The sequence below is a fragment of the Natator depressus genome, chromosome 27 (assembly GCF_965152275.1).
Source record: "Natator depressus isolate rNatDep1 chromosome 27, rNatDep2.hap1, whole genome shotgun sequence".
Taxonomy (NCBI): domain Eukaryota; kingdom Metazoa; phylum Chordata; order Testudines; family Cheloniidae; genus Natator; species Natator depressus.
The window spans coordinates 9,861,070-9,876,014 of NC_134260.1; the positions used below are offsets into that span (position 1 = coordinate 9,861,070).

General features: G+C 47.8%; 1 protein-coding gene across 3 annotated transcripts; it reads left to right on the top strand.

Annotated features, from left to right (window-relative positions):
* Positions 1-515: 515 nt before the first annotated feature.
* Positions 516-13,571, top strand: PHOSPHO1 (phosphoethanolamine/phosphocholine phosphatase 1). Of its 3 annotated transcripts, XM_074940467.1 has the most exons (4): positions 516-805; positions 4,901-5,004; positions 9,253-9,372; positions 10,535-13,571. In XM_074940467.1, the coding sequence occupies exons 3-4, from the start codon at positions 9,328-9,330 to the stop codon at positions 11,294-11,296; spliced, it is 807 nt and encodes a 268-aa protein (XP_074796568.1). In that variant the 5' UTR covers positions 516-805; positions 4,901-5,004; positions 9,253-9,327; the 3' UTR covers positions 11,297-13,571. The 3 variants fall into 3 exon arrangements, with proteins under 3 accessions (XP_074796568.1, XP_074796567.1, XP_074796569.1); XM_074940466.1 differs by lacking the exon at positions 4,901-5,004 and having other exon boundaries at positions 517-805; XM_074940468.1 differs by lacking the exons at positions 516-805; positions 4,901-5,004 and adding an exon at positions 827-845.
* The last annotated feature ends 1,374 nt before the right edge of the window (positions 13,572-14,945 follow it).

A 14,945-nucleotide genomic window follows, 5' to 3' on the forward strand; every position in this document is an offset into this window, starting at 1 on the left:
AGACCTTTTCAGAGCTGCAGCGGGGACCGATTCAAGGACAGCCTCCAGCCTACGGGTTCCCAGCTGTAATTGCACTGACCTTCAATTCAGAACGAATGAAGCCAGGTGGGGGACCATGTAGAACCCCGTGCAAAACGCTCCGGTCGTTTAGCTGCCTTTTGTTAAGGCTCCCGGCCCCTTCGCAGGCGGGCAGGCATTTGGGGGGGGGCCCCGCCCCCCTTCAGCGTGGCCCACCCGTGTTCGCGTGCGTGAGTGGCAGCCCGGTTGCGGGGCTCGCTGGCATCCCTGCGCCGGGGCAGCGGGGTGGCTGGTGCAGAGGGGGCCTGAGCTGCAGAGACCCGGCCTCTGGGGGGGGCGGGGGGGGCTTGGATGCTCTTGCTCTGCGGCGGTCTCCCCTTCCCCTTTGATCTGCGCCGGCGCGGCTGCCATTGGCTGGCCCGTTTGTGACGTGCGGGGACTGCGGCTGTCCCCTGGAGCCGCGCCGGGCTCAGTTTCCCTCCCTTTAAAGGGGCCGAGGCTCGCGGGGCGGCGGGAGCCCGGAGGTCCGGGTCGGGGTGGGAGACCGGGCCGAGCCGCCCCCGGGCGAGGACGAACCCGCCCTGTCCCAGCGGGAGGCCAGGCGCTGGGTTTCCCATTGAGCCACCCGAACCGGAGCAAGGCTCCCGAGCGGGGCGGGGAGAAGGGAAGAACATTTTGCCGTGAACAGCTGCAGCCTCCCTCTGCCGCCCCAGAACGGGGTCGAACCGGGCCGGCGCCGGGGATCCCGGAGACGTCCGTTCAGGGAAGGAGCCCCAGTGGATCGCACGTGAGTCTGCATCCCGGCAGCTGGTGGCAGTGCCAGGGAGGTCAGAAACGGCCGAGGGCAAAGAGCTGGGGCGGGACGGTGCTGGTGTCCGTGTCATGGGTTCCACAGGGACCATGAAAAATGGGCCAAGGAGGGGATATTTGTACTAAAGGACACAGTGGGCCAAGAGGCATTAATGAAACAGTGGGTGCTCAGAAGGGTGTGTGTGTGCGGGGGCAAAATGGACCAAGAGCTGGGACTGGTACCATAGATGTTGAGGGGGCAGTGGGCCAGGAGGTGGTACTGGTACCAGTCATGTATCGGAGGGGTGCGGCGTACCCAGAAGCAGAGGGCCTGGAGGTAGCACTGGTAACAGAAGTTTTTTTGGCACCTTAGAGACTAACAGATTTATCTGAGCATAAGCTTTCGTGAGCTACAGCCGATGAAGTGAGCTGTAGCTCACAAAAGCTTATGTTCAAATAAATTTGTTAGTCTCTAAGGTGCTACAAGTCCTCCTTTTCTTTTTGCGGATACAGAGTAATACAGCTGCTACTCTGAAACCAGAAGTTTTGGGGGGTTTTTTTGAGGGTGGAGATGGGGGGAGGGATCCTGGAAGCATGGACCAGGAGTTGGCACTGGTACCAGAAGGGGTCTTGGTGCCTAGGAGCAATAGGTTGTGAGTTGGACCAATACCAGGATGGAGGGTGGGGGTCCAGGAACAATGATCCAGTAGTTGGTATTGGAGAAAAGCGTTTAGCAGGTGTCAATACGCTGATGAACTAGGTCCCAGTCCAGGAAGGACCCTAGTACTTTCTGTGGGGAGGGGCTGCAAATGCTGCATTCATTGCACCCAATCCATGTGTACAGGGTTCTGACCTCTCTGGCTCAGCCCTGGTCTGGACTTCTCTGATGTCCCTAATATCCCATTCCTGCTCCTTTCCGGGTACCTTTTATCTTTACACTCACTGCTCCAAAGTCCCATTCTACCCCATTACCCTCCCCTGCACACACATGCACTCCAGAATACCCTTTCTGACTCCTGATCCTGTTCTTCTTTGCTTTCTTTGCCTCTTCCCATTGCCCTGTGCCTCAGGTGAGTAACACTGTACCGCCAAACTACGCCTATTCATCCCTCAGCCTGGGGTAGGGAGAGGACAGGAACAGCATTGGACTGAGATGTGTCCAAAAATACTCTATTCTAGACTCCTTAAATATAGCTCCTAGGCGATCCTCTTTCCCTAGCAGGGTGTCCCACAGGTTTATGGAGTATATAATACAAATACAGACTTTGTATAGCAAAGTTTTATTTATTTAACTCCCTGCTTCCCTTCCCCCTCCCTCTTGTTTGTTCTTCTCCAGGTTTTTCTGGGTCAGGCATTTCTGTGGGACTCCCACAAACCAGCTGCCATCTGGCCTGATTTTGTTTGCGTGTGGAATAGATAGTTTGAACTGTACTGAATATTTAAAAGAGAGATCAACAGTGAACGCAACAGTGAAAGCTCCCTACTAAACTGAATCCTCTGTAAATTAAAATCCCTCCCCTAAAAATGAAGCACCAAAAGAAAACTCACAATGTCAAAATTAAAAAGTAAGGCAATAACTTTGCTACATTATTACAAACTGGAAAGACCATGTTTTAAAGTAGCTTTACAGATAGTGCTGCCTCTGAAGGGCAAGCAACATACCACTCAAAATTGAGCCAACTTGACATATGCCTCCATTTCCCTGTGAGGCATCTAGCACATGACACCAAAACTGGAGAAATAGGCACTTTTAGATCTATTACTAAATCAAGCACGAAGCCTCAATGTTTGTTGCAAAAGCCACTGAGCTTAATGTAATATTTTGGTGGTCAATTTTCTGTGGGGCGTCTTAAAAATGTAACCCTGATAATGCATTGACCTAGAGCTTTCCACAAATCTGTTTAACCCTCTGGTAGTGTCACAAACTATCCAGATCTGGGGGGTTGAATTTTTGGTTTTTGTGTGAGTTTTTTGTTGTTCATCTGGGCGGGTGGGAATTCCGTTCCCAGATAGCTTGGGTCATGGTGTTCAGTTTCTTAAAGAGCCAAAGTAAAACAAACTATAATCATTTGGTCTGAAGCCTAAAACCTTAGGCTCCTAATTCTTCATGTAGGCTCCTAAATAAGCGGGCTAAGGTAAAATTTTCAAAAGCACCCAAGACCCACTGATGTTGGCTTACTTAGATGCTTTTGAAAATGTTACCCCGATGTCCAAAAGTGCTGAACACCCAACAGCCTCTGATGAAGTTAAGCTGGTGGGTGTTGGCAATTTTCAAAATCAGACTAGTTCCTTACCCTTCTGTGGGTAGGATTTGCAAAAGCACTGAGACATCGTAAGAGCACAAGGCACATGTGTTGACTTTCAGTGCGATTTGTACTCCAAAGTCACATAGGCACCTTTGAAAATCCAACCCTAATTCCATTGTTAGGTACCTAATTCTAGGCTCCTATTTTTGAAAATCTTGTTCCTAAGCCTCTGTGCTTGTCACCCATAAATTGAAAAGCAACAGTATCCAGTGAGGCACACAGGCTCTCCAGTCACCTTTGGAGTCCTCTAGCATGTAAAAATATTAGTGTAATTGACAACGGGCTGAGGAGGACGTATGGTTTTTCAGTTGCCTGCATTCGGGGCAACAATAAGTAGTCTTCTGCTTCTCTCTATCTCGATTTTGATTTTGTGGGGGATACCTGAGGAAGTAGGTTTGAGGACAGATTGATGACTAGTTTGGAACGATGATTGATTTCAGTGGGAGTTGGGCATCTAAATACCTTTTTAAAATATGACCCTAGAACTACAGAACAGTACTTTTGTAAGGGTAATACTGTCAAAACTAGGAAGAGAAAATGTGTTAAACCATCTTCTCAAGAGAGCTCCTGAGACACACAGGGATAGCAGAAGGGAATTTTTAACCTCCCTTGCCCCCATCCCACTCCTTCCTGAATTCTGAAGGTACTCAAATAACATTTCTTCCCAGATCTGAAGAAGAGCTCTGTGTAAGCTCCAAACCTTGTCTTTCTCAACAACAGACGTTGGTCCAATAAAACATTACCTCCCCCACCTTGTCTCTCTAATTTCATCCCTGTCTGGAGCTGGGCCACACCCAAGCTGGGCAGAGAAAGAGCAAGAGTTGAGAGCAAGTTTACTAGGCAAGAGCCTCATCCCTGAATTCCTGGGGCAGCCAAAAAATTCCTATTGGTGCCAATGGGAAAGCTTTCAGATCCCAAGGGACCACAGGATCCGCCCCTGGATCCTGTGGCCCTTTAGGACCCGAAAGCTCCCCCATTGTTTCAAGCATTCAGGAGAAACAGAGTTTTGTTTAGTCTTAGAATCTTTTTTTTACATGATGTGACCAAAGCGAGTTGAGAATAGATAGCACAGGGACAGTGTGACTGAGTCCCGGAAAACAATTGCACTTAACATTTAATGGTCTGTGTATTTATTTATTTATTTTATTTATTTAATTTATTTCTTCCTTGGGAAATTTATATGGCCTGAGATGATTCCAAAGTTCAGCGATTCTAGATTCTGGAAATAAATGGCTCATCCCACAAAGTCGTAGGCACATGCGTAAATCCTATGCAGGCTCGACTTCATGTGATTTTTATTAGTTATGGGCCTGATCCTGTAAAGGCTTACGAGGGTGAGGGACTGCTCCTACAACTCCCAGGGTTCACATGTCTACCCCTTTACAGGATTAGGCCCTCGGTTAACAAGAATGACAGGAGGGCACAAGGTTTCCCCAGAATGCACTGTAATTGAGATAGTCAAGGGGAGGAGTATTGCTGGCCCTTTCTTCCCCCCAGTGAATGCAGGAGGATCCTGTAGGAAGGCTTGGAGGTACTGTATGTTCCTCTCTTTACTCCAGGGTGAAAAAAGGTGAGGGACCATGGGGAGAAGCTCCATCTGCCCCCTCCCCCAATGACCAGTTCCTCTCCATGAGACAGATTCCTCCTGACCCTTCCTTCCATGGCTGCCCCACTTTGCACCGTGAGCCTTGCCCCAAATTTAATTTTGTTTTAAACCTTTTCCAAAAAACAGTATTTCACGCAATTAATAAGCAAACTTCTGTTCTATTTTCTGTTTCAACATTCAGGCTTTGAATAATGTTAGGAAGTACGGCCACTTTTATTTTATTTTGGAGGGACTACTTTTTTTTACAGAAGGTAGAAGAACACCCACCCAGGAAGCAGCCCTTAGGTGAGTCATTGCAATATATAAATAGTTCTGGTGAGTGTTACCCAAGGTTCCATGCTTGGCCCAGCCACGAAGCAGAAAGTTCTTGAGGGAAAGCTGACAACAGTTGTTAAAAGTTTTGAAAACCCACAAGTTCTTTAACAGCAATCCAGCCTGCCTTCAAGGCTGTTGTTGGGGTGTTGACCAGCAAAATGGGGGACAATGTGGTATAATGGCTAGTGTACAGGATCAGGGAGTCCGGAAACCTGGAGTCGATCCCCAGCTTTGCCACTGACTTTTGTGTGTCCTAAGGCAAGTCACTTCATCTCTCTCTGCGTCAATTTCCTTACAGGGGTAATAACCACTTGAGAGCCTTTTGATTAAAAGTTGCAGTACCAGTGCATAGCAGGGTTCTTATGAAATGCCAGCCTAAAAAACTAAGTAGTGTGCTGACTGTGAGTTCATAGGCCCTCATTTCCCTTCTGTTTTAACACTGACCACAGTATTATTGTGTGTGACCAATAAGTGCCAGCAGCTGGTGCTACGTGGGCCTGTTTGATTCCAGCCAAACCAACATCTGGCTTCAAAAAGGTAGGGGTGGGGCGCAAGGAGGAAGACTAACCCTTGGTTCAAGCCCTGAGTCTGTTGTGAGGGAAGATGATGGTTGTGGACAGCTCGCTCGCGCTCTCTCTCTCGCTGTGGTTAACCCCTAGCAAATCCAAAACCAATGGCTCGTGTCCATGTATGCATGCTTTGTACATGTGGCATTGCTGATTCACCCACCGGACATTACACATGCTCATTGCTTTACTAGATGGGGTAATTCAGGACAGAGAGAAGAGAGACTCCTGTTAAACAGTGTTTTTCTCTTCTCTGGTCTCCCCTCCTGCTCACAGACTGAGCCAACTTTTGACATGGATTTTACCAGACGTGATCTTAATTCATTGCTAAACTGGCTGAGTCAGTGGTTCTCAAACCTTCCATAACATGAACCCCTGTTCCGTACCATTCCCCTCCCTCTCACGCTAGCCAGGACCTAGTCCATTTAGCAATATGAGAATGGCAAGATGTTCACAACCTCTGGGTTAATAATAAAAATTAGCACTTTTAATTGGAAGATTTTACAGAAGAGGAGAAGTATCATCAGATGGGGAAACTGAGGCTCAATATCATCCTGTAGGCCAGTGGCTAAGCCAAGAATAGAACCCAGGTTTCAGTCCAGTGTTCCTATCCATTAGGCCACACTGCTGCTAATTTTAAGAGATTAGACTGTGTTCCTTTGCCTTCCCTCTCCTCACCCAAAAAGACCCACACTGGGTTCTGTTAATCACAGTACAGGGGATTTCTGAGAGACGTCTCCTTGCTAGTGCTTGGAGGGGAAATTTAATGCGTTGCTGTTTACAAAAACGATGGTATGGCACCAAATGTCCAAGTTAACTGCACAGGTATGACCTGTCTTCACCATTTTCTACAGCATTTGTAGGTGCCGCTATCGCTTTCCCCGGCCCCATGTTGTCTGTTCTATTCCCACGTGATCCTAACCCTGCACCTTGACACATCCTGCTAGGAATATGTATTCTTAGTCTAGCTTCTCTGATGAAGCTGTGGGGTGAGGGAGTGTGGGCTAGTGGTTACAGAGGAGAACCCGGAGCCAGGACTTCTGCAGGAGATTTGTTCTTGGGTCTGCCACCAACTCCCTATATGGCCCTGGTCAAGTCATTTAGACTGGGATTTTCAAAGATGCTTGCCTCTCTTAGGCACCCAATCTCATTGAAATGCAATGGAATTTGGACACTTGACTCCTTTAGGCACTTTGAAAACTTCAGCCTAAATGTGTCCATGATTCACTTGCCCATATGTAAAAATGGGGGAGGGGTGACACTGCAGTGAGTATCAACATTTATTGACCCCAGCGCACTGTTTTACTTTCATGGACATGAGGTTGATATGTGTATTGTTACATATGTTTGGATGGTGCAGCCTTCATCAGAAGTAGCTAGAATTCTCCCCATGGTGGCCACAAATTTCAAAAGTTGTTCCACAGAAAATAACACATTTAAGGGGAAGATAAAGTTGGAAGTCCAAGAGGAAAATTTTATCTCCTGAGAAGCAACCACCTTTCCAAGAACTCCTCTGTGGACAAGCAGACAATCACGATGTGTGATCTCCTTGGCTCACACTGTTGCAGACCTCAGAACTATTGTTCATGGATGGGATGAAGAATAGAAATTAACTGACTCAATTGTTTTCACTTATTGCTGAACCAGGATTTTTCTGCTGTGTAACAACACTTAACTCAAAGGAGGCAACCGTGTGCATGGTGTTTGAGATCTTCCGGTGAAAGGCACCAAAGTGTGACTTAAAAAAAACCCTGCTTATTTACTGTAATTTATTTTTCTTGACTTTAAATGTCCGTGTGTAAACTGACATGCTTAGCTTAAAGAATCCGAGGGTCTGATCTGTCAGCCCTTGCCCATGTGAGTAAACACAGAAATATTGGGCCCCTGCAGAGCTTTTCAAAACACTGGTTTGCTTCCCACATCTGTGTGGATTGACCCATTTTCCCTGAGGCGTAGCTTAACTAGTAACTCTTTTCTATGGAGACATATTAACGTCCCTTCCAACACATTTTCATTGCCGCTTTCACGCTGATATCTTAACACCTTCTTTGGGCTTAGACTGAAATTTATTTCCCCACCATTAAATTCTTGGCCCTGGCTCTCCAGAGACTCACACTGATTAGAATTTTGTGAATGGAAAGTTGGTATAAAATAGCATAGCCTATAACTGCTGAACATGCATAGAAGCTATTTTAAAGGGACATTGTCCACTTAATCAGATGTAAACAAACATTTCCTCACCTCATACTGCTACCTTCCTCATACTGCTACCCACTAGTATTAAATCATTGTTAAGAAGAAAAGAATTTCTAAAAATCCAAATGACTTTTTTCATGTTTGTACTGTTTACTTTTTGCATTTCTCTACACTTGGACAATGAAAGTCAACGAGGTCAGTTTCACTTTTGCTTATAGTCAGTTTCATTTTCAAGTTCTTAGTGCAGCAATATTTGGGTGCAGGAATGCTTGCCATGTTTTAAAAAGATAGCCATTGAAAAGTGACAAGACGACTTTGGTTTCTAGATTCAAGGAAAGCTCATTTTAACAACTTTTCAATTTAGAGCCTAACTTTAGTTGTCCATGTCCCTTTACGCTTAAAAATACCTTCACGTGTTCAAATAACTTGTGTTGTTTGTTCTATAGCAGCAATTAGTTCAACACAAGGGTTCAGGGCAAAAACTCCTTCTAGTACAATTTCTGGCCAAAATCGTCTCTGAAACTGGATTTAGAACAAAACAGACTTAAAAGAAATGATTTTGAGGCCACCAAAAAAAAAAAAAAAGTTGAATCAGGATGCCGACGAAACTTTGATTGAAGTCTCACTCCCCATCAAATCAGAATTCCTGAGCAACAAATGCCCACTTCCCTCAGAACGGTCCCTTGGCTAACAGCTGTCTGATTTCCCAGGAGCACTGAGCACCCATTTATACTTTAGACTCCAATAGGAGCTGCAGGTGCTCAGCACAGCAGAAAATTACCAGCAGGTTTGACTGTTTATAGAGCCCAGTTTTTACAGTTGCCGGCCACAAGGGGTCAGCAGAACCCAGGAAGAGTAAGTGCACAGCCCAGTGCATTTTATGCTCCCCTAGGTTTTCACTTTGCTTAAGGGGCTTGTCTACATGGGGAAATGGACCAGCGTAGCTCTTCCAGAATAACTGTTCTCCAATAGCTATCCTGGAATAGCTCATGTGGACGCACTCTTCCAGAATAAAAGTGACTTTCTCTTGTGAGCACAGTAATTTCTAGTTGTTTTTGTGGATACAGACTAACACGGCTACCCCCCTGATACTTGTTGTTCTTGTGAGCACAGTAATTATTACAGAATAAAGTCACTTTTATTTGGGAAGAGTTTCCACCTGGGAAAGCTATTCTGGAGTACCTATGCCAGGCAGTGTAGACAAGCCCTTAGCATCTGAAGGGGTTAAGAGGGATCGGCTGCGTTAAACAATCTCTCCCTGCCCACTCAGCCCTTCCCCTGCACAATAACTGTTATAGTTCTTGGTGCTGGAGGCCAGCATGTTCCATCCGGGACAGGGAGGGGAGATTATTTCCTTTGGAACTGGAGCAATCTGTTGTGACTTTTGACACAGTACCCTGAAGTGCAAGGGGGCCTACAAAGTGGTTGTTAACCAAATTACTCTTGTGGTTTGCAGTGATGTGACCAGCACAAAGGGAGCCTTAAACTGTAGCAGCAGGAAAAGCGGTGTTTGGCGAGTGATGTCCTTAAAATGAACGGGTGCTTTGAGGGTGTTGGGCTGCGATGCCTTTTTAAGGTTAGTGCAATTCTCCAACGTTTTGATCTCTTTGCACAGGGCTGTCTCCTCCTCCCTCTCCGGCTTATGAAGCAGCTGTTTTAATAAAGGTGCCCCGTCACTGGTGCGCAATCCTGCCCTGAAAAGTGGCTGCAAAGCTGGCTCAGCTGATCGACTCACCCTGTGCATATTCAGAGTCACAGCTGCTGGCTTCTGGTGACAGAAATAAGGCCCCGAGCCTGCCTGCCTGTCTCTCTCCACATGGTCAGTGTCTCACACCCCTGCAGAGTCCCGTTTTAAGTCAAGGGGTTCCAAGCAAGCGCAGTTCTGCCACTTCAGTACCTAAACTTAGCCCTGCAGAGAAAATGTGGCTCTGGGTCACTGAGCTGCATTCTGTCCTGTCCTGTCTCATGTGCCACAGCAAAATTCTGTTCGCTACATTCAAATGGCAGGGCTGGACACTGTGCTCCCTTATGCTTGGGCCCCTCTTCTTTTGAGGCACTGGGGGCTGCACCTGGATAACTGAAGACATGAGGGCCACTGCCCATCTCTGGTGTCAATGGAATGACTTGGGGGGTGAATCAGACCCAGAACTTGAAGGTGATGAAAGTTGCACGTGGGAGCAGAATTCGACCTGCAGAACCTCTCGGTGGCAGGACGATGCCCAAGAGTCTAGCTTGGCTTTCGGAGGCCAGGGTGAGTCTGCAAATCTGGCAGCTCTAAGGGGCAACCTCCCCACGTACTGTTCTGCATGTAAACCCAGCACAGTGACTGGGACTTATTGAGAGGCAGATACACACAGATGACGCAGCTGCAGGTTTGTGGAGTCAAAGTGCCACCCTAGGGTTAACTAGACCCTCTTGTGAGAGGGAGTCCAGTACGCAGCTCGGCACGTCTTGAGGGCAGGGAAGTCCAGGATTAAGAGTGACAAAATGATCTCTTTACAGGGTGCGTAAGCCTCTTCAGGTCAGGGTTAGGATATTCAAGGAACAGATTAGGTCCTCAGCTAGGATAGAAAAATACACGGAGAGAGGGAGAGACGGCCCTGTTTTCCCTAAATAGCGTTACGTTGATCGCTCTCAACCCATGTCAGATTGATTCCGTTAACAACACCAGGGTGTCTGGGGTAAAGAGTTCTCCCCTGTCTTGAGTAACTGACATGTCTCATTGGTTCAACTCACAGGGCGTCAGCATGGCTGCCCCCAAGCCTCCAAAATACCTCCTAGCCTTTGACTTTGATGAGACCATCATCAATGAGAACAGCGATGACTCCGTCATCAGGGCCGCTCCGGGCCAGGCGCTTCCAGAGCACATCCGCCAGACCTTCCGGGATGGCTTCTACAACGAGTACATGCAGCGCGTCTTCGAGTACCTGGGAGACCAAGGGGTCAAGATGCTGAACTACAAAACGGTCTATGAGAACATCCCGCTGTCTCCTGGGATGCCAGAGCTCTTCCAGTTCCTCTCCAAGAACCAAGACCAGTTTGAGATCATCCTCCTCTCCGACGCCAACATGTTTGGCATCGAGTGCACTTTGAGAGCCGCCGGTGTCTACTCCCTCTTCCGCAAAATCTTTAGCAACCCCTCTGGGTTTGACAAGAGGGGCTACCTCACCTTGGGGCCCTATCACACTCACAAGTGTCCCCAGTGCCCCGCAAACATGTGTAAGCGCAAAATCCTCACTGAGTACCTGATGGAGCGGGCCCAGGAGGGAGCCGAATTTGAGAGCATTTTCTACGTCGGGGACGGGGCCAATGACTTCTGCCCTTCCATGGCTTTGACTTCGACAGATATTGCTTTCCCGCGGAAGGGCTACCCCATGCACCAGATGACCCAGGAGATGGAGAAAAAGCAACCCAGAGCCTTCCAGGCCAGTGTGGTTCCCTGGGATTCGGCTGTAGAAGTTTGCCGCTATCTGCAGGAGCTCCTCAAGAGGAAATGCTGAGAGGGACTGATGGCTCGGAAGAGACTCCTGCTGCCCTTGAGGCAGCTTGGGGGCAGTGTGCAGGAAAGTGGGAGGTTCAGGAGCATCTCCATACCCAGTGGCTGATGTGACTCCATTTCTAGCTTTGCAGAGTTGGACTCTTTGAACTTCTGGATTTCTTCCCCCGCCCCCTACTTTTTTTTCTTTTAAAAAGCACATTCTCTGGGTCCCCTTTTCTCCCCCCTCCTCCCAATCTGGAGACAAGGTGTTCTCTATGCAGGTTGTACACCCGTTCAGGAGAGTGGGTGTTCGTCCGAGATCTTTATTTTTACCTTCACCTTGAATTCTTTTTTCAAATGATTCTTTTATTTTTGTAAAGAAACAAAAACAAACTAGTTCTCATGCGGCTACGAAGTGCCCATGCTCCCGCTAGCCCCAGGGCAGAGGTCTCCAAATCTGTAAGTTGATCACAGCAGCTGGGGTCCACCTACGTCATCACCCCGTGCATGACCCCTCTGTTCCTCCCCACCACGTCAGATGACTTGAAACTGACCTCCTGAGAATCCCTGTCAGGGCTCGTCTCTGTCCAGGAGGCAGGTGGAAGCCTAATCAGGGGCAGCTTCTATTCATAGAGCCACCCTGCCCATATCCCCTTGTTCCAGGAAGGCTGCTACAACAAGAAGATATGGGTGCGGTACCAGATTCAGGAGTGGGGTTAGGAGGACACTGTTGATTTAGGTTTCCAATTACGGGTGGTTCACTGAAGCACATTTCTAAGCAAGCAAGAGTGAGATTTTCCACAAGTGCCAATGAGAATTAGGCACATCACTGTCATTTTGACCTTTGAAAATCCCCCAAGGCTCCAGTTCCCCAGCCCTGTCCCCTCTGAGCAGATCAGTCGGAAAGGGCTGTGGAATAATGAGATGTAGGGGGCAGTGTGTGATATGTAGCTGGAAAGCCCTGTCCCCCACCAAAATATAACTAGTTTGCATTTAAAACATTCCACTGAATCTGGATTTCTGAGGCTTGTTTGCACAAGCATACTCAGGAAAGTAAAGTGGAGTAGTTAATCCCATTACACCCTGGTGTGGACGCTCTCATTCTGAACTAAAGTGGCGTTAATTTGGTGTAGCTTAATTCAAACGTGAATTAAACTGAAGTGAAGTAAGGCCACCTTAATTCTGAATCGGAGTGCCCACACAGGAGTTTTATGCAGTTTAACTAATCTACTTTTAACTTGCACCTTTAGTTAATTTGGATTACCACTCCTGGATGTCCTGATGTCAGGGCCAAGTCCTTACACTTTGCTTCCATTTTGCTTTCATTTTCTCCCCCAGGGCAGAAATTTCTCCATAGTAACTTAAACATCTTTCTCTGTTATTTTAAGCATGAAAGTGAGCATCCCTCCTCAAATGCTTTTACACACACAGCTGATTTCCAAAGCCGAAGCTCCTACTCATCAGCTGCCTGTGCTCAGTAGCCCATGTCCATACTGGATCCCAAAGCCTGTTTATTGAACTAGTTCAAAATCTAGCCTAACCACTGCCCTGTCTGAACTGCAGTGCTGCAGCTGTGCTTTGAAGCAGCTCCTGAAAGGCAATTTTGAGATGCCTGGTGGACAGCACCCAGGAGAGCTATTTCTCCCAAGCTACGGGCTGCTTCCGGTGCACGTGGAGCAGCAAGTAGCAGAATAAACCAAGCTCTCATTGTGCCATAGACTAATCACCGGTCAGATCACAGCATAGGGGTTATATTAGGATGGAGCCGCTTCCTTGGCCTGATCCCTGGAGGTGCTGAAACTCCTGTTGATTGCAAGGGGACCTGTGGTGCTTAGCATCCCCTGGGGGGTCAGACTGCTAGAGGATCAAAGCCTCTCTCCACTCTGCTTGTCAGTATTCTCTCCCTGGGCAACCGCAGTATTAACTACCCCGTGATTGCACTCGGCAGGGGCAGCCGCAGCATTGACTGCCCATGATGGTGGCTTCTACCCGGATCAACTGCAGCCTGTCTACTCCAAAGCCGATAGCCCTGACCAAAACTCTGCGCAGTACAGAACTAACCAAAGCTGCCCCAGCTTCCCTTCCTCTTTGCAGTTTGTTTTTGTTCTTCCTCCCTCCAATCATGTGGAACGTAAAGCCATGGAATTTTTTTAAAACAAATATCGGAATGTTATCTAGTAAATATCAACAGCAGGTATAAAACGTTTGTCTGGAATTTGCTGCACATGTTGTATTTTGATGTGGACATTTAAACGAACACCCCACCTGCCCCTAACGATCATAAATATATTAATATATATCTCTATATGCACACGCCCAGGTGACTACAGGTTTGTGACTTCACTTTCACTTCGCTTTTCCCTGGGGCTGTTGAAAGCAGTGCGGGTGGCACTTGGAGAAGCCATTTGTGCAGTCTCTGGCTCTAGTCACTCATCTTTGATGGGCTGCTGCCCAGGACGCAGAAAAAGGAAGGTAGGCTGGGGGGGGAATTTCTCTGTATGGGAGGAAGGGGGAGCAAATGATGTTTCCTGGTGCCAGAAACCAGAGTACTAGCTTAGGAAGAGGTCTTGTGGTATCTAGTACCCCCCCCATTAGCACTAGCCACTAGTCATGTGTCTTACTCCTGGCAAAGCCTGGTAGTTATGTTGACTGACTTGCTGTGGTCCAGGAAAAGGGAGCAGGGCCTCTGATATCTGTTCCTGGCTCACTGGGACTTTGGCATATTCATTAGATCCCTCTGTAAAATGGGTTTAATTAGCAGGTGCAGAGGCAAACACCCTCATGAAGGGAAGGGTGGGTGTGTTTTAGCACTGGGACCATTCGATGTAAACGTGGCAGTTTTGGAGGTTTAATCCACTTCCATCAGCCACTGGTTTTTCCTGTGGAGTCTGACTCCTTGCAATGATGCTGTTCATTTAAAAGCTACCACACAGCCACCCAGGTGTTACCAGGGGCTGAGTCCTGTAAACACTTGACTTCAAAGGGGGTGGTCTCTGACTGGGGCCCCAAGTGCTACAACTAGGCCAAAGGCAAACATTGCACAGGGTGATGTAACTGTTGGTCATCTGTCAAGTTGGGGAGAGTTTTCCTGTTGACTGCTCTTAGGCTAAGTAGACCCTGGAGCTTGTCCTTTTCCCCACCTTTCCCTTCACCACTTACCTACCCGAGTTCCAGGACAAACGTGTTAATTTCTCATTGTTGCTCATGAAGCAAGGGGGTAAACAGAACAGGCCAAGGGCAAAGTGACTGAGTAGGGCTAGGTCTATGGAGCATGCCTATGGCAGCAAATAATACAGCCAGCTGTTTGGAAGATTCCTTCTCCCTTTTTTGCCATTCCCACACCCAGCTGGGAGGTGTATGATTAATTCCCCTCCCTCAACACCCAGCTGCTCTCGGAGGAGGCTTTAAATGGCCCAGAGATCATTATTTTTGTCTGCAGTTTAGCAGCTCGCAACAAGGTGGAGAGCCAGCACCATAAACCACCCATGATCCACTATCCCCTCTTTAGAAACCTCACCTTAAAACAAAAAAAATACAAAGGGTATTGCAGGTACGTTAACTCCCTCGTTTCCAGGCGTGTTGCTGGTACATTTCAGCTATATTTAAGCAGAGGCAAGCCTGCAGCTGACGTTCCCACCCATCCACTACAGCCAGGGGAGACACAAGCTTTT

Coding starts and splice junctions, on each gene's coding strand:
- PHOSPHO1 (XM_074940467.1), top strand. CDS start 9,328: ATGAACGGGTGCTTTGAGGGTGTTGGGCTGCGATGCCTTTTTAAG. Junction 9,373..10,534: donor GGCTGCGATGCCTTTTTAAG/GTTAGTGCAATT, acceptor TTCAACTCACAG/GGCGTCAGCATGGCTGCCCC.